Source organism: Physeter macrocephalus, chromosome 4 (assembly GCF_002837175.3).
Source record: "Physeter macrocephalus isolate SW-GA chromosome 4, ASM283717v5, whole genome shotgun sequence".
NCBI classification, from domain to species: Eukaryota; Metazoa; Chordata; class Mammalia; order Artiodactyla; family Physeteridae; genus Physeter; species Physeter macrocephalus.
In genome coordinates, this window is record NC_041217.1 from 117,215,481 (window position 1) to 117,235,084 (window position 19,604).

General features: G+C 42.2%; 1 protein-coding gene across 2 annotated transcripts in view; it reads right to left on the bottom strand.

Annotated features, from left to right (window-relative positions):
• Positions 1–454: 454 nt before the first annotated feature.
• Positions 455–19,604, bottom strand: part of ST6GALNAC5 (ST6 N-acetylgalactosaminide alpha-2,6-sialyltransferase 5) — a 169,337-nt gene continuing 150,187 nt past the window's right edge. The window contains exons 4-5 of one of the 2 annotated variants that reach the window (XM_007112201.2): positions 13,078–13,185; positions 455–1,213 (exon numbers count right to left, since the gene is read on the bottom strand). In XM_007112201.2, coding sequence (XP_007112263.2) covers positions 982–1,213; positions 13,078–13,185 — 340 coding nt within the window. In that variant the 3' untranslated portion in view covers positions 455–981. Of the gene's footprint in view, positions 1,214–13,077; positions 13,186–19,604 lie in introns of those variants that run through there. The other variant, XM_024119878.2, reaches the window with a different exon arrangement.

Below are 19,604 nucleotides of genomic sequence, written 5' to 3' on the forward strand. Positions count from 1 at the left end.
TCGTTGAGAGAATTTTAGATCTGGAATGAAACTTAAGAGGTCTGCTGGTACAGTGACATCATTCTGCAGAAGAGGAAACTGGGGCTTTAGTGAAGTAACCTACATCAATTATTACTAAAGCAAACTGTCTTTAAGTTTCTCTTGTTGGTATCTTTTTTGTTTGAACGACGCAGGTTTTGGTTTTCAATGTTGTCATTTGGAGCATTTCTGCATATTGGAAAATGTCATAGCTGTTCTTGAAGCCTGAGGGTTCAAAAAATGCAACGCAACCTTTGCAAGCCAAATACCGTCGCATGCTAACGGTGAGCACTGGGGACACCGCAACTCATCTCCCAGTTCTGGGCCTTTTCCAACCATCATTCAGGATTGAAGAATTAGGAAGGATAAATTACCACATAATCATAATCTATAGAAACACTGGCTAGAACACACTAAAAAACTCTCAATAAATAAATATTGGGCATTTGCTTATGAAAGTCAGTGAAGATATACTCTTCAGAAATCATGTCCACACTTTCAGGCTGTTTTTTACAAATCACACATACAGAGTCCAACAAATGACAAAGATTCAGGTTAGGATACAATCTGATAGAAAAATGACTTTTGACGTGGTATTTCTACAAAGGAATACAACTAATGTTGAGTTCCTAATGTCTCAGTTTCGAAGGCAATACTTAAAGAGATCCAAAATGTTTTTAGCCATGGCAACATCATTTAAATGAGAGTTCAGCCCCTATGGTAACCCCTTTTGAAAAGGACGACACTCATTAGGATGTATTCATTCTGGAATTTTCCCTTACAAACCAACTGCACTGCTGTGTAGTCACGCCTCAGAGGCACCTGTACATGGTACTTCTTGAGAACTGAAGCTACCCCGGCGACCAATTCTGTTCCTCTTTCATGTCTGGTGTTTCAGGAAGTTCAGTGGCCTGATGTCTGATACAGTGGGTTCTTGGATTTCCATTTGGCCACACACATTCCTCAGAACACAGGTTTATTCTCAGGATGACTTATAGCAAGTGATTCTGGTTTCCAGTCTGGTTGAAAAAAGTGAATATTGAATGTCCGTGCCCAGTTCTTAAAGACTCGTTTCTCTGTGATAAAGCGGTGATGACTACCCTTCCGTCCTCGCTCATGGGAGAGGTACATCGTACATTCATCAGGTCCAAAAGGTTCGTAATAGTGATAAGGTACTGAAGGGTGGTTGGGATCCCTGTAGGAGGAAAACGAGATAACTGATTAAAGCAAAAAAAAAAAAAAAAATTCCTTTCACAGATTTAGGTAAGATGTTATCTTTAATAAGCTGATAAGCACAAACCATACTTTTAAATTAAATGAATTCACCAAACGGTTTTGCTGATGTTTAAGCAATATGCATGTGAAGAGGATCTGAGGCTGTGACATACTCAGCGACCATCATTATCAAACAGCAAGATTAAACGTGGCCTACAGGGTGTTCCATGATCTGGCTCCTCTCCAGAGCCTTCTCCTAACCCACTTGACCTTGTCTGCTATGCTCCCGCCTTACTGGCCTCTCTGGTGGTCATCTCGACCAAGCTGGTCCCTAGCCTGAGGCCTTGGCTCTTGAGGGCAGTCACCTGCCTGGAACGTTCTCCCACCAGCTCACTCCTTCTCACTGCTGGGGATCGATTCAAATGTATCCTCCCCGGAGAGGGCTTACCTGATGCCTGCCCCTTCTCTCTATCTCTCTTGCATTTATTTTCCTTGTGGCATTAATCATTCTCTGAAACTGCTGTTGTTGTTTACTTGCTTATTGTCTGTTCATGAGAGCAGGCCTTTGTCTTGTTCTTAGCAGGTGCTCAATAACTATTTTTTGACGTTCTGTTGTTGAAAGAAATTTATATGGAGTTAGCAGCTAAACGGCAAGCCTCTAAAGACAATTCCTCCTCCAGGTATGGAAAGTGGATGATCGCTCGGGAGAGACTCGGCAGGCACGACGCCACCATTTTTCTCTTGCTGTTTTAGACAATGTACTCAAACCTAGTCTCTGCATTGAAAAAGTCCAAATCTTCAACCCCTGCTGTGTAGCCCAAGAGTCCCCACATTTTTCGGTCTCTATATCCCTGTCTCAGCCTCAAAGGAGAAACACTGGCTCATTTCTTCAAGGTAATGTGAACAGCATTAACATGTGGTGGTGGTGAGCACCCTGATGTAAGGTTACTAAAATATCTCACCCCCAAAGAGGTCTGGTCTCAGACTGGGTTCCATTCTAGGCCAGTCCACCCCACCTCTTCTGTCTTGAAGTCTAAATGATAAGAGCAGTCAAGATATCCCAGCAGATAAACCTTCCTACCTTGACCTACACTCACCAAGTGGCCTTGTTGCAAGACTAAGCTCTTCTTGGGCTCTTCTTAGCGCTTCTCTTAAAAAGTGTCCCAGCTTCTTGCAAACTACCTTACAGCGCTTGATGCCCTGGGGTCCCCCTCCCAGCACTCAACTCTACTCTAAGTACAGTAACTTGGTTTCCCAGAGATGCTCATCCTGCTAGATACCTATTCGTTTTCTTCAGAGGAGATCAATACACAAATGGCTTTTAGAGTAGCAACTTTTCTGGGGTCAGGGATCGAAGTCTTTTATCAAGAGGTGTGTCAGAGTTCATGGCTCTGAAGACAATAAACCTTTGAGCTTCCTCTCCTCTGAGGTTAAAGTTCTTCCAGGAAGAGAGATTTACTTTTGTCATGCAGCATTTAAACATTCCTCATCCTGGGTTGGATGCTGTGCTGAGTTAATAGTTTGCATCTCTGTTATGCCTGTCTCAGAAGTATCTCTATGTTCTATAGTGAGACATCAGATCCCGTCCTGTCCAGTTATTATAGAGTTTGCTTATTTACTTACCCTAGAAATTGAAACCCCTTAAAATTTTAATAGAAGGTGTTTTCAATATAGAAAGTGCATGGTAGGAAAAATTCAAGTTGGAACGGACCACTATGAAAAAAAAAATTATAAAAAGAGAAATAGAAATCTGTGAGACAAGTCTCCCCAGATTCATATGGCATGATTTGGGGAACCGTGCTAAATTCATGTTGCCACGGTAAACTTGGGGTTAAGCTTTTATTCCAGTACGGATCAGGTTTTAAATCTGATTCATCTAAGTTTTGGACATATTATTGACATCAATCTGACTAAAGAGGCAATTAGGTTTCTAAAAATATCATGAGATTGATTTGGCACCTAGGCATAGAGGGAAATTGGAAACCAGATAAAGGATGCTATAGGATCAATTTCCTTATTCAGGAAGACCATCTCCTTGAATGAAAATGTATCTGGCTCCACACTGATCTCCTAAAGGGAGAATTAAATCTACATATTTGGTTCTTATGGTTTCAAAGGTGTCCAAATAACTGAGGGTTGTCTCCATGCTTTAAAACTTTGTCCAAATGGCAGAAAAGGGCTTGATGGGACTTAGAAGGCAGAGCCAAAGCAACTGCAGGAACAGCTCTCCTGTAGGTTGTCAGCCTGCCATCAGGTGTCATCCCCTGTGCCGTTCAGAAAGCCCTTCCTTCAGAAAGTTCAAGCTTATAATTCCTTAAGCCTTTTTTCCCAAGCCTGACTTTCTAAAGGCTGCCATAGTTTTTTTTTTTCCCTCCACCTGATCCAAATGAAAACAGCAATAAAAATCAGCAGACTTTCCACATCAGGAGGCTACTACTGTACAAGAGAGGATTCTGGAGCTCAGGTTGCTGTCTGGGGTCAGGGGATGCTCAGGGAGTGAAGGTGCAGGGGTGTGGGCTGTGCGGGCATGATAATCACAGAGCCAGTTTCCTAAGTGGCAGCAGCCTCTCATCAGCCCTCCAGGGGCCAGTGGGGGAGCAAATCCTGCAGAATAATGTGAAGAAGGATTGTTTTTTCTCTATAGAGAAAGCAGGTGGGGAGAATGAAAGAACTACCATGTAGTGCACAGGTATTAAAGAAATACCACTGCCTATGTTCCACCTCCACAGAGTCTGGTTTAATTGATTTGGAGAGGGTCCCAGGCATAGGTATTTTAAAAAGTGCCTTAGGTTTGAGTATCAAAATAAATAATGGCAGTACTAGATTATAAGTCCCATAAAATAAAACAGAATAAATATCCATGAGTCCATGATGATTTCAATAAATTACTGAATAAATAAATAAATGAAATACAGAATAATTCCAATTAATAATCTAGAAAGAATGAGGGAATAGAAAATCACCATTAGAACAATGCAGTAATTGTTGCAGGCAAGATGCACAGATGAATGGAATATGAGAGAGGAAAAACATGAGGAGAAATAGGTTATTTGCATAAAGTCCCCCCGATGTATTTATTAATGATAGAGGGAAAAATTGTAACTTTACAATGAGTAAACCTGGCAGGCACCACCTTCACCAAGCGACCAAGGTTAACATCGCCAGTAATAAGACATTTTGACATCATGTACCTCTTGATATGAAATGCTATTGCTTCTGTGGTATCCTTCTCAGTAATACATAGCCTCAATCTAATAATTAGAAACTATCACGCAAATCCAAAGTGATGGACATCCTACAATGACCAGAATTCTTCAAATGTGTCGGAGTCATGAAAGATAAGGAAAGACTGAGGAACTGTCACAGACTGGAGGAGACTAATGAGACATGATAAGAAAATGCAAAGGGATCCTGGATTGGGTTCTGCAGGAGAAAAATGACATCAGTAGGAAAAATGGTGAAATGTGGATAAAGTTTGAAATTTATTTAAGAGTATTGTACTGGTGTTAATTTCTTCGTTTTGATAATTGGACCAAAATGGTAACATTAGGGGAAGCTGGGTGAAGGGTATACAGGAAATCTCTGTACAATTTTTGCAACTTTTTCTGTAAGTCTAAAACTTTTTCGAAACAAAAAAATTTAAAAAGGTAATAATGTTATAAAGTTCTGTAGGAGATTCTAATATGCAGCCAGGTTTAAGAAGGCTGATTTAGTTAAATACCTGCTAAGCCTCAGTGCTTAGTTTATATTATCTCTTTTATTCTCCATCAGGCATCTAAGGTTAAGTATCACTACTCCATGTGATGGGTGAGCATCCGGCACCCAGGGTGAGAATCCGGCACCCAGGGTGAGAGTCCTGTGCCTGGTTTAAGCACACAGCCTCACTCATGGGCCAGCCAAGATTCTAGACTTGACTCACATAGTGCTCAGTACTCCACATAGACTAACATTTAATCCTCCCGTCGCCCCAGTGAGAGAGGTACTGTTATTACCTCTGTTTCACAAATGAGAAAACTCATACCCAGAGAAATTGAAGAAGTTGCAGGGCCCAGATCTGAACCAAAGCTGTACTCTTAAGAGTGAGGCTCTGTCGGGCTTCCCTGGTGGCGCAGTGGTTGGGAGTCCACCTGCCGATGCGGGGGACACGGGTTCGTGCCCCGGTCCGGGAAGATCCCACATGCCGCGGAGCGGCTGGGCCCGTGAGCCATGGCCGCTGAGCCTGCGCGTCCGGAGCCTGTGCTCCGCAACGGGAGAGGTCACAACAGTGAGAGGCCCGCGTACCGCAAAAAAAAAAAAAAAAAGAGTGAGGCTCTGTGTCTTGGAAAAATTCCTGTGCCACCAGGTGGCTGTCTGCACTAATGGCACCCCAGGTTCCCACTGGGTTGGCACCACATGGTTGAGAGCCACTCTGTCCTTGCTGCATTCTCCCAAGCACCCACCTCCAGAGGTGCCCCGTGCCTGGTGGGCACTGTGAAGCGGTCGGGCTGCGAAGCACAGGCCTCATGCTCATTTACAAGTCTGCCCACTGATACCCTATCAATGGCAGCAGGAGCTGGTAGCGTGCCATTTTAAATCTTCTAAAGCTAAGCTGTGCAATTGGGAAGAAACCGTGTATCATTAACAGGTAAGGGTGGATATTTCCATTTCTGGGTATGATCTAGGTTGACCCTGATCTCCCAGTTTAGGCTGGACGATCTAGAAGGCTACAAAGATCCCGATGAAAGAATGGTGCTTTTGCCTCTCGTTAGAGCTCTCAGATACTCTCCCCAAACACACTTTTATTCTTGGCATGGTATACAGTACCATATAGCAGGTAGTCAGGAACTGTTTGAGGAATAGTGCTGAATCAGTAGCTGTCAAATACCTCGGTTGTTCTGAAATTGGCTTGCACTGGGGGCCTTGGGGACATTATGGAGCATTCAGAAGAAAATGTTGCCCTAACAGGCCTTCCTACACAGCTGCTTCAGGCCTGGGAGGCCCCATGAACCGCCTTTATTCTGTTGCCTCCATTTTTTGTTTTTACAGCCTCTTTTGGGAGGAAACGGCCACACACCTTGGAAGCCAGTGAAATAATACTTGTGTTTCTGGGGCACAAAAAATGCCGAGAGCCTGCAGCTGTCCACCCGTCATGGGTCAAAGGTCCAAGTGAGTCGCCTGAACCCCATAGCCACACCCAACCACTCAGGCACCTCAGGTGGTGCCATAACATCTCATAACAGATGCACTGTACCCATGGGAGAGAGGAAGGTAACGAAAACACCCAGTGACCAGTAAGTTGGTCAAATTATAGCAAAGATAGAAGAAGAAATTATGGCAAAGTTAAGCATCTATGAAAAAAAAAGTACAACAATGTATTTTAAGCTCACTTCATAAAATGTGAACCACGTGGATACATTATATTCCATACCCGTCCTCTGTAAGCATCTGATTCTACAGGGTGGACTGCTGCCAAGTAGGAACTTGCCCTGTTATGCTGGCAGCTTTATTAATGTTCACTAGCTAATAACTCTAGCAGAATCAACTCTCTGATATTCACGATACCTTTGAGATGTCCTTCACATTATGGATAAGATATTAATTTAGTTCCATGAGAGTGATCACTCTGAGTCGTTACTCTGCTAATTAATACTCAAGAAATGATGGGTAACAGAGAGTTGTAAACTTGGTAATGTGTTAAGTATGACCAGAAATAAGACTGTTAGATAGAATTTAAATGCTTGGCCCATTATTATCACAAATAATTTACAATGAGATTAAAAATACTCACCATCACTTAGTTTGGAAAGCAATGATAACAGAGCTTTTCCATGTCAATTTATAGTCCATCTAGAGAGAATGGATTTGGCTTCCCATATGGATACAGCATGATTTAAAGGTCTATGTCCCCATAATAATATATTTTGAGGCTGTCTCTGGTGTGACACAACATTAATTTTCTCTGGCTTTCTGAACACTGATGAGCCCGGAGTCCAGTGATAGAGGCAGGATGGAGACTGATGCCTCATGCCTGAGGACCCAGTGCTGGCCTTGGCTGGGAATGATACAGGCGGCCACCAGTGACTTCTCTGGACCCTCGAAATCAGAACTTGCCACTGTCTAATTATACTCTTCACTCACCTGGCACTTTTGATCTTGGAATAAATATAGAATCAGTCTCCTAAAGACCGTCAACGAAAGGAAGGTTTTTATTTATTCATTGAGTTAATCAATACTGAATACATACTACGTGCCAGACACAATGGCAAGAGCTAGAGACACAAACCTGGCTTGAGATGGGACCCCTTCCCTTGAGGAGATTACAGGCTGATGAAGGAGATGGACATGTCACTCAGTGAGCTGAGGCAGAGGGGGAGGTGGCAGAGGCCCCAGTAGGGGCCCAGGTGGGGTCTGACTCAGATAGGAAGGCAAGGAAAGCTTGGAGGAGGAGGACCTCCAAAGCAGTGGAGGGAGGGGTTAAGAGTTTTGGCTCTTGAGCCCTGAAGACCTGAATTCATATCCCAGCTCCGTCACTTACCTGCCCCGCGACTTTGGCCAGCTGTTTAATGTCCTCAAGCTTCATATGTAAAATGGCGATAATAATAAGGTTTAGCTCCTGGGATTATCATAAAGTTTCCATGAAATGGCACCTGTACTTGTACTCAGCACAGCACCAGCATGTGGTACGTGCAGAAAAAATGTCAGCCATTAATATTACGGTGAAGAATCGGTAGTGATCAGCCAGGTTAAGAAGGAGGGGATGGATGTTCCGAGATGAGGGCAAAGGGACAGGTGTGTGCAGGGTGAGCTCCTTCTTAAGTTCCTCAGTATGGCTAAAACAAGTCTGTGAGTAGAGGGGATGAGACTAAGGTGGCTGCAGAGGTCAGGTCCTGAGGGCTTGTGTGCTAAGCTAGGGAGTGTGAACTTTCTTCTAAAAGCTGTGGGGACCTACGGAGGGGTTTAAGTGATAGAGTCAGACTTGCGGTTTATCCAACAGCACAGTGGTGTTTGGAGAGGAAAAAGAAAGACCAGAGTCAGAGAGAGCGGTCAGGTGGCTACTGCAGCACCAGATTAAGGAGGAAACGGTTGCACGCCAGTCACATGACTTTTAGTCAGTGTTAGATTCTGCCAGGTTTCAAATAACATGTCCTTCATCTGCCACCATGGCCACTTATACATTCACTGTTTCCATTTGTGGTTTTAAATATGAACGTGGGGTTATTCGTCTCCCTAAGGAGTCCACGTGCTTAGTAGTTTAGAGGCTACTGGAAATCTTCTTGCCAATGAATGATTCCTGGAAGTAAGTCAGGCCCTTTGCGTGGGAGGGATGAGAAGGCCAGACCTCCAGGAGAGCTGGATGGAAAATGACAGCTCCAGGCTTGTAGGAGTGAACCCGCCCACACGTCTTAGAAGTCAGGCACTCACGGATTGCTCAGCTGTCCGCTCCCAGGATATAATTTAGTCCCCTACCCCCTGTCCTACCCCACCTCCCTATATGTCCCAGCATATATAGCAGCTGACATTCCCTTTGGGTCACTGCCACGCTAAATGATGGAAATGACTGCAGAAGTAGTCCAGTGTTTGGTCCTTCTGTGCCTTGGTTTCCTTGGCAAGGAGAAGGTGATGACTCTTTTCTCCTTAAAAGTGTGTGAGAGTGTGATTTAGATTGGAAAGCGGCATGACCGTATCTTAGACCACAGGTCATCAAGGCTGTCAGTGTTCTTATTTGCCATGGGGCCCTTTGTGATATGAGAGCCCATAGGTAAAACAGAGAGAAGTTCGTCTGCTGCCAATGAAGCGGGGCAGGAGGGAGCAGTGTTCTTTCATCTTAGCTCCTTGCCCTTGTTCCACCGGATCAGGTCAGGAGAACGCCAGAGCTGGATGTTTCAATAAAGCCCTGCGGGTCAGAGACTACTGACAGGCAGAACGTGAATATTTTCTCCCACAGGAAACTTGGGAACCTTCTGTCCCTTATGACTGAATTGTGTCCAAGTGACACGCAGGAGGCCGAAGGCAGGAACCCTGTCTCATTCATCTTTGATTATGTCCCTAAGTGCCCAACACAAGTTAGGTGAATGAATCAAAGTCTCTGTGATTTGTTTAGTTAAATGACTTCTTTTGAGGGTCCTAATTGTATCTCAAAGTCTGGAAAGGTTAATTTACCCAAAAAGAGCAGTTGGGTCTCCTTTGGTTTGCTGAACTCTGGCCCCATGTGCCTAACCCTTCATTCCAGTGAGAAACTGGGCATAAAGCCACAGAAGGGGGGGTCTGCTGTGAGCAGCCCGTGGGGTGTCCTGCAAGGAGCTGGAGGGAAAGTGAGATCCAATTCACATGGGAGCCTTTCATGTCGTTGGCCCTCCCTGCCAACCAAGCACTGTTCATTAGTGCTCACCAGACAGCTCCTTAAAATGTGCTCATGGGTGCACACCTGCAGATGAGTGAGCCCTTTCTCCTCATAAATTTATCCATGCTTAACGTACGCCAGCACTGTGCCAAGCATTCCTCATCTATTATGTCATGGAATTATCATATAACCCCGTGATGTAAGTACTAATGTCATCATCATCTGCAGACATGGAAACTACGGCTTCTGAGACGGTCATTAAGTAACCTGCCCACGGTAACTAAGGCTCAGTGAGGTTGAATAACTTTCTCAAGGTCACACAGCTTCTGACCTTGAGAAATATGGCTCATTTTCGGTCATATAAACACCCTTTGACTACAGCACGAGAGAGAGAGGACAGGGCCATTCATTTGCTCGGTATGTATGGAGCATCTGCTATAGGCCAGGACGGTACTGATCTACTGTCCTGTGCACCAGAGCTCCAACAGTGATCCCAACACACAAAAGTCTGTGCCCTCGAGGTGTTTATATTCTGGTGGACTCAACCAGCGTGAGGTCTGTCGTCTCACAAAAGCTTCCCTACCACTTATGGCCCCGGTGATATCTTATCTCCCTAAGTCCTACAGCTCATGACACATGTACCCTGCTGGCCTTAGAGTTCTTAGCTTCTTTCAAAATCAAGACAAAGGGGGAATGATCAGACTAGTAGCCAGATTAACTTATAAGCTGCTTTTTCATTTTCTGGTGGTGATACTGTTTGCAAGAGTCATTTTGACTCCAAGTGGCTTTGCTGTGCTTGTTAGATTTCTGTGTGGGTAAGGCTTATCGTAAGCCTCCAGGAAGCAAGAGCTGTGGCCTGTTCTTTGAACCCCCCCCAGAATTCTTGGTACCTTTCAGGGCAATTCTCAAGGGCTTAGGATAATATTAATAATTATTTTATATATTTTATGTATAATATTAAAGTATTAGTAATACTAATGTTATTAATAATCTTTCCTGAGCACTAACTGTGTGCTGGGCACTGTGTCAAACGTTCTACAGCCATGATCTCATTTAATCCTCACCATGACCTGTTTGCTTTTATTATTATTTTCTTATGCCCATTTTGCAGATGAGGACAGCAAGATTCAAGGTCACCAGTAGGAACTGGGTGCCTGGTGGTTCAGCCCTGTGTCCTGGACGTGAAGATGAAAGGAACCTGGGAATCCATCTGTGCTGCTCCTGCACTTTCCCTTCTCATCCTTCCTAAACAGGCATCAGGACTGAAGAGGATGCCTGTCACCAGCCTAGCCCTCTGCACCAGAGGACACCCAGCACACTTCTTCACTTTCTCTGATCGGACACTGGGGTTAGGGATCCTTCTGAGGAGTTCTTGCCGAAAGCATCTCATGAGAACAACTGCTGAACCTTTGGGATGGTGGCTGAGGAACAGAAATTCAGAGCGGCTGCCAACATACGGTGCACAGACAGTATCTTGACTTCCTTGCTAGTGTCATTGTGTAAATTGTTCCCATCCTAAGTGCACCAAGCCGTGATGAACTAACTCTGAGTAAGAGAAATGACTGGTTAACTTGCCTTTCATTTGTTTTCCGTAATAAGTGCAATATTTCCTTGAACACTTTAAGTCATTAACATTTCAATTTATTCATGCTCTTTTTCTCCGGTGCTCTAATGGCAATATTACATAATTATATCTGCCGTCTAACCATCAGCTTTGATGGCTATTTGCATGCCCAAAGGGGCCACTGCCACTGCCTTTGTTAGCCTGTTGGTTTGAGGAGGCAGTTTGCTTTTTTACACCATCTTTACCTACTTTTTTTGCACAGAGGTTGTTAAAGGGGAAAACAAGGCCAGTGCATTAAGTGATGAGGAACTGGGTGAGGATCCAAGCTCACTCTGGCCATGTACGAGGCGCTGTTCCAAGCACTTTACATGTATTCACTTATTTAATCCACCTCCAATCCTCTGAGGCAGAGCCTGTTATCATCATCACATCCACTTCTAATGGCGAGGAAGCTGAGACACAGAGAGAATGAGCGACCTACTCAAGGTCGCACTAGGTTAGTAAGTGGCAGGGCTGGGCTTTGAACCTGTGCGTCCAGACTCCACCCCCTTCCTTACTACATTATGTCTTCCCTGGGGATGCATGAGTGCAGGCAGATTTCAAAGGCCTGCTCTGTCCACCCCTTTCCTTCTCCCCTGTGACTTGACTCTTATATATAAACTAGTACTGCTGCTGTGTGGTCTTTGGGTTCAAAAGGGTGGGAGAAAAGTGGCAAAGTGATAATGGCACAATTAAGTATGCGTCATCATTCTTGCATCAAACCTCCAAATGGTAGACTTTGCCTAAAGGCTCACGGCCTTTGAGAAGTTGTTAGGTTTAAAACACATAAAGGTATAAGCAAGCATAAATTTTAATGAACAAGTTTAAAATGCCCTCCCACCCCAGATCTTACCATTTGAAGATCATGACTGAGGGCATGTGCAGGTCACCAGGCATGCCTGAAAACTAGGTAACTTTCTGATTTTATTGGCATCACTCCTTTAGGGTACAGGTGAATTTCAATCGGCCTTCCCCAAATCAGGCCCTGAATATTTCTCAGTGTGTCTGTTAGTACACACCGAACTCTACCTGGGCACATGCCAGGAGGTAACTTAAGGTAGCAATAGAAATTATTATTACATCAAAATAATTATGCCTGTGCTTTTGGTCTTAGAAACACGAACCGAGGCTACTGATGTGGAAAGGGAAAGAGACTAAGAGGAATATTTTAATTTTGGAAAACAGGCCTTACCGTCAAAGAAATTGCCCTCTTTAATTCATTAAAAATTACCACATTCCTTTCAAATGAGAATAAAACTAATATTTCTTTTTTTAAATTAATGAATTAATTTATTTATTTATCTTGGGCTGCGTTGGGTCTTTGTTGCTGTGCATGGGCTTTCTCTAGTTGTGGTGAGCGGGGGCTACTCTTCATTACAGTGCGCGGGCTGCTCATCACGGTGGCTTCCCTTGTTGCGGAGCACGGGCTCTAGGCACACAGGCTGCAGTAGTTGTGACTCACAGGCTTTAGAGCTCAGGCTCAGTAGTTGTGGCTCACAGGCTTAGTTCTCTGTGGCATGTGGGATCTTCCCAGCCCAGGGATTGAACCCTTGTCCCTGCATTGGCAGGCGGATTCTTAACCACTGTGCCACCAGGGAAGTCCCCAAAACTAATATTTCTTAATTCTTGTTCATTGTTAATATTATGCCAATTACTGCATTACTTTTGGTTGATAAATATTCAGAGGATAAATGAAGCCCACAAGATGGATTAATTCTCCAGCAGTACAAACAAAAACTTTCAATATTTTATATCACATAATTAAATGCTGTTTGTTGTTTCTAGAACCAGGACTTGGGACATGTTAATTAATTGCTTCAAGAAGACAGTAAGACATGTTTCATGGTTGATAGTTGGAATCAGATATTTATAAACACTGCACAACACTGCTGATGAATTACATTTGCAGAATAAATCCTACCTGCAGAAGTCTGGGGGCACCATGCCATAAACATCAATCCTGTCACAGAGCTCCAGGGCAATCGTCATTGTGAACCAGCCAGTGCTGAGCCAAGTGTTGGAGATCTTCCTGGAAGGAACAACAGTTAAGTCTACAAGCTGGTAAAATAATCATTATATCCACTCCATCTTAAACCTTTTCTGGAACAAGGCTGACTATAAACACACACACTCTCTCTCCATTTGGTAAACTCTCTCTCTTTCTCTCTCTCTCTGTCTGCTAAAGCTGGAACTTTAGCAGATAGAAATCTGTTACTAATACCACCATATTCCATGATAATATGATAAATGATGTCAGTGCTCCATCATGGTGGATTCTCAAGGGACTTCTACATAGTCATAGATGATGATCAATGTTTCAATGTTTAAGTGCGAATTATTACCACTCAATTTCTTGTAAGATGACAATCCTCGTGTGTCGACTCTTTATTAACTAGAATACCTGACTAGCTATAAGTATTCTTTTTTCTCCAAGCAGGGTGGATAACGAAGATCTTACTAAATGTGAATAAACACAGTTGTCTTTATCTATCAATTGATCAATTGATCGACCAAATGATTTTAGGGTAGAAGCTTGCCTTCAACTAGACTAATTAACACCAACATCTTGACTGAATGTCTTTCCTTAGAAGGAGTACATTTATTTGGGAATGGGCTAATGACCAGAGGAAGAGGGACACAGGGATGCTTACGTTTAATTGAGCATTTGCTTTATTTTACCTCAGAACAGTCCAAGCCCTGTGAAAATTTTTATTAAAAGACCAAAAATGGACAGAATTTAAGGAATAAATCGGTGGGTTCCAACATTCATTCATTTGCCCATTCAAACATCTGTATTGAGCCCTAACCACACACCAAGTCTAAGGGTAATCGTGGAGACACAACATCAAGGTCTAATTTGACTTCTGAGGATGACTCGGTCCACCATGCTATGCTGCTGTGGATATTAATTTCAATTCTTCGGGGGTTGCTGCATTTACTTTTTTTTTTTCAGTGCTTGTGGCATGCCTCATTAGCCAGTTTCAAACACCTTATCCCCAAGGTCAGACTGTCTGACTTTGCCCAGCCATAGCACCGTATGTGATGTGAATAAAAGAGTCGCAGGAAAGCTTTTCTACTTGCACTGCATAGCACCCCTCTTTGAAAAGGAAGAGTTTTTGTTAAGCAGTTTGCATTATTTCCATTTCACATAAGGAATAACAACCAAAAAAGGCATTTTAAGATGTCTTTTGTTTTGTCACATACCTGACAGGAATGGGTAATTTAGTCATTCCTGAGTTCGTGGCTTCAACTTTCTAGTTCTTAATTCCTTTATTCACTTTTATTTTCCATTCCATTGTATCCAGATCCAGTAATAGCCCAGGAAGTACATTTAAAAAATTCTCAAGATGGAAATAGCATGGATTTGTATCTTGCTAGTTTCTATTATTCACCAGCTAAATGACCTGAGGCAGGTTATTGCTGTTCTTTGAACCTTGATTTCTTATCTAGAAAGCAAGCATGGGAAGCTCTATCTTCCTGTGCTATTTCGAGGACTAAAGGAGAGAACATCATAAAAAGTTATCTAGTCTGGTGTCTTGATACATCAAGATCCCTTCCTCCCCTCTTGGTTGCTAGGTTGGAGCAAATGAAATAAATAATTCAACCATTACTCCCAGTGCTTTTTAGCACACGCAAAACAACTGATATCCTTCCAACACTGCTACTGGCTCTTGTGTAGGAGCCATCATCAGTAGTCAGGGAAGTACAGTTAAGTCCCTTACGTATGAACTTTCAAGTTGCGAACTTTCAAAGATGTGAACGTGCGTTCGCATGTCCAATCACATAAGTTAGTTCACGTGTCTGGCATACATAGTCACATGCGTGCATCCTCTACAAGTGGTTGTGCTTTCGTGTACTTTACTGTACAGTACTGTATAGAGTACAGTAGTACAGTATCTTTATTACAAGCCCAGGATGTCATCTATGATGAGGAAAAAAGAGCTACTACCCCGACATCACTGGATTTTTTTTTCAAGAGGGTAGATAGAATTGAATCCAGCAAGTGAACGGAACGTGTGCCATCAACATCAGGCATGAGTGAAATTGCAGCTTGCCCTCCATCTCCTGTTGCTGATGATCCTTCAGCTCTACCATCTCCCACCTCCTGTCCCTCCTCCAGTCAGTAACTCTTCTTGCCTGTTCACTCGATGGCAGCTCCTGTATGCAGCTGTTGTGCTGTACTACTGTACTTTTCAAGGTACTGTACTGTAAGGTTAAAATCTTTTTTAAATTTTTTGTGTTTGTTTTTTTACGTATTACTTGTGTGAAAAGTATTATAAATCTATTACAGTACAGCACTATATAGCCGATTGTGTTAGTTGGGTACCTAGGCTAACTTTGTTGGACTTACGAACAAATTGGACTTACGAACACACTCTCAGAACGGAACTTGTTCATATGCAGAGGACTTACTGTAATTAGAAAATTCTGGAGCTTCCAGCCTACATAGGTATTAACAATCCCCCTTGTTTTTCACCAGGGCTATAAATTCATAAGACCTTTCGGACTGAAGGAGGTGGGACAGAGCAGAGCTGACTGAATGGGGGAGGGGAAGAGAAGGCAGTGACTTGTCTCAAGTTAGACCTTGTGTTCACCAAGGCTGTGACCTTGAGATGGCAGGTTGTTCTAGACTTAAACTGGGAGAGTGAATAACTGGAATGATGTGGAGCCCAGGAGGAGAATGACAGCTTCCTTATACCCCCAGATTCCTGATCCAAGAATCACACTCATGTCCCTATGCTTTTGAGTTGTAGGAAACACTAAGAGGGCTTTTCTCAGTGGCAGGGACTTCCCTACAACTTTGGCTTTCTTTTGTGTGATGTAGTAGAAATCACAAGCCACAGGCTGAAATATAGGGGGATGTGACTCTACAGAAAAAGATTTAATGGGTAAAAATGGGGAGAATAAAAAGTGGAGGACTAAAGAAACTAAGGTGATCATTTCTTTAAAGTGCCACTTAAAATTCCCCGGACTTGCGAAATAGTAGTCTTTTGGGATCACATGCTATAGAAATGCAACTGCTTTGTGCTGTCTTTCTAAAAAGATTTGAACTCTTTTTCTAACAAAGGAATATCTAGTGTTTTTACACTTAATCAGCTGTAATGAAGGAATATGAAGAGCTGTCATGTGCTTATTAGGGAAAATTATCAGATATTCTTTTATATGATGAAGTAACACACTGAGCTGATAATGCTATAGTACACACTAAATTACAATTAAAGACCTTTCTGCTCCACCAGAATCTCATTTATAATCTCTATGGAAATATTCTTCCTGCAGTTATTTCATTTATACTTCTTTTATCTAATTACTATAATATTGGTTCTGAATCATATTTTCCTAATGTACCCTATTCAATTATAAAGTTATTTTCAAGTACAGTTACTTTCTAATATCAAAGAATACCACTTGGCCATCTATGTCATTTGTCATGCTTGTTAATGGCAGATTGTTCCTGAGACATTTTTTTCTCCACTTTTAAGTAGGGTGAAATTTCCATAAATCAAAATCTATTGAATTATCTCATTTCTTCAAAATATTAGCCTGAAATGAATGTCCTGATTATGAGATTGCAAAATTAGATATTCCATACTTTGTCTTTAATCCATGCCACTGTTTTGTTAGGTTTCAAGAAAAGCATACACAGAGGCAATACTGTTAGACCCTAAGTGTTCTGTGTTTTAGTTTATAGAAATAGTTTTGTTCTGAAGGGCTGTTTCTGACTTTGTTCTTTAGCTTGGAGTAGACTGAAGATTAAGAATATGGACACATGAGAATATTGAGTCAATACAATATTAGCTTCTTTAAGACAGTTTCTTAAAGGTAAGAGGCACAAAGATTCCAAAAGTTGACAGTGTACTTTGGCATCCTACAAATCCATCAGTGTGATTCCCTGTGTGGGGACTGCATGGATCCTAGAAGGTAGATGAGAAGCCTGGTAGCCAGTCCATGAAATTTTATTTGTCTCTTACCATCTGGGCTCACTAAGGACACAGGCTTATTGAGCAAAATGTTTTCACTGGTCAGAATTTAATGAATTTAGTGAGTGGGTTATGTCTTGATGTGAGATTGTTTCCTAAAGATGTAAGGATGTAATGACTAGTCTCCAAGTTTTCAGCTTAATCCCTTAAGAAGATCCAGAGCAATGTGTAAATATTCTAAATAGCTAACACTGCAGCAGTGTTTCAGGAATACTTAAATTTAGCAAACAACCATTAAACTCAAAAGAGAGAAGTGTTTTCTATTGAAGAGAGTCTTTCTACTTATTTTGAATTTTCCAACCAGAAAAAATGAAACTGTAAATAACTTCCCTCATTCTCCTTCTCTTATAAAGTGCTCTCTTGGTTAAATAACTCATTCAAATGAGCAACAGTCTCTTATTTGTGGTTTTTAAAGGGCAGTAAGTGACTGGATTTCATGACAGTGTGTGATGACGACCAGGATCCCCCATGTGATCTACAGGCTGGGCTAACCATGGAGTCACCTGGGCTTCCAGGGAAGGAGGCCACAGTGCCAGTGGCCAGGTCCACCTCTCCTCACTCCATCAGATGCCATGCCCACTTTTGCCTGGACCAGCCCTCAAATGGTCACAAGGTTTTAAGGATTTAAAAAGAAAGCTCTTCCCTGCAAATAATTTGGGAATGATGGGCTTTGGTCTTTCTTTAAGACTCTGTTCTTCATAATGAGCTGCCTAAGCTAGCCAAAAGGATTTAGTACTTCACATTCTTTACTTATTGTATCTCTTTAGTTTTAAGATAAGAAATTGATGCAGGAACAGTTTTTGTAAGGGAGGGGGTAAATTACATCATTAAATGTGTATTAGTTATAAACATACGTGTTTTAGAATTAAGGAAATGAGGAAATTTAATTATTAGACTGGTCCTATGAGGCCTAGTCACTATGCCCTTTTCACATGTGAGGTCACTGAAATGTTAGATATCTTGTCCAAGGCCATATAACTAGTGAGGGACAAAGAATTCCAACCCAGAGCTGTGTGTTTGGACTACACAACACTGCTCCTTTCAATACCTATAGCTGTCCTTTTCTTCACCTAGATTTGGCTAGCTCCTCACCCTTTATCTCTGCTTCCTCTCTGGCTACTCCCCGCCAGCACTCCTGTTGCAGCCACAGGGACTCTTCTCCAACCTCCTGGAAGTCTTCTCACCTCCGAGCTCTTATACCTATAAGGATGTTTCTCTCTCCCCTTCTCAGGTTCTTCTTTACCTGAATAAATACTTATTGGCCTAGGTCTCAGCTTAAATACACCTTTTGGAGAAAGTCTTTCCATCACACCCTCATCTTCTAGACCAGTGCTTTTCAAAAGATTTTGACCTATAGTCAGAAATACATTTTACCTCATGATTGAGCATATATGCTCACATGTATTATACATGGTTTTCATTTCATTTTAGTTTTCTAAAGTGTGTAATTTAGTGTTTTTTAATATATTCACAGAATTGTGCTATCATCATCCCTGTCTAATTCCAGGGCAATTTTATCACTTCAAAAGAGGATCCTGTATATGTATATTTCTACGTATAAAACCGAAACTAATTTTATCCCATGAAATAATACTTTGCCTTACTTACTATAGGTGATGAATGCTGATATTGTCTGTTTTATTCCATTCTTTCAATTACATTAAAAAAAATCTTGCAGTGACTCAATACATACATTTCATGTTCCATTACTGAGTTGTAAGCAACAGTTTGGTAAACCTTGTCCGAGACTGCGGCAGGTCTCTCGGTCCCACTGGTCATAGCACTGTTTTCTTCCCCTCACATGACCTAGCACACTGGCCACTACTTGGTGCATATCTGCTGGCCCTGTTAAGACTATATTCTGGGAGGGCAGGGTCTAGATCTGCCTTATTTCTCACTGTGTATATCCCCAGGACCAGGTGCAGTGAAATAGTAGGTACTCAATAAATATATGTTGACTGAATAAATATTTGCCTTTGAAAGAGAAAAATAACCCTATACACTTCTTGTTGGTTAGTGTTCACGCAAGTAAAATAAAATGCAATAAACCTATTATCTTGCACTTACTACCAGTGTAAGCCAGGAGCAGTGTTGCCTCATCCTCCAGAGTAGGGATTTGGCCCTGAATTATCTGTATAAATGTCTCAGTGCTTCCTTTCACTTTACCCTATAAATTCAACTTCAGCAGTGCGGTCTCCAGGAGGACCCTACCGATGAGCTCTATAGATGGCATGAGCAGTGTGGTCACAACAAAAAGCATTTAACAAAAGCTTTCAGAAATAAAATAATGCCCTTTGCAGCAACATGGATGGACCTAGAGATTATCATATCAAGTGAAGTAAGTCAGAGAAAGACAAATACCATATGATATCATGTATATGTGGAATCTAAAGAAATAATATGAATGAACTTATTTACAAAACAGAAACAGACTTACAGACTTAGAAAACAAACTGATGGTTACCAA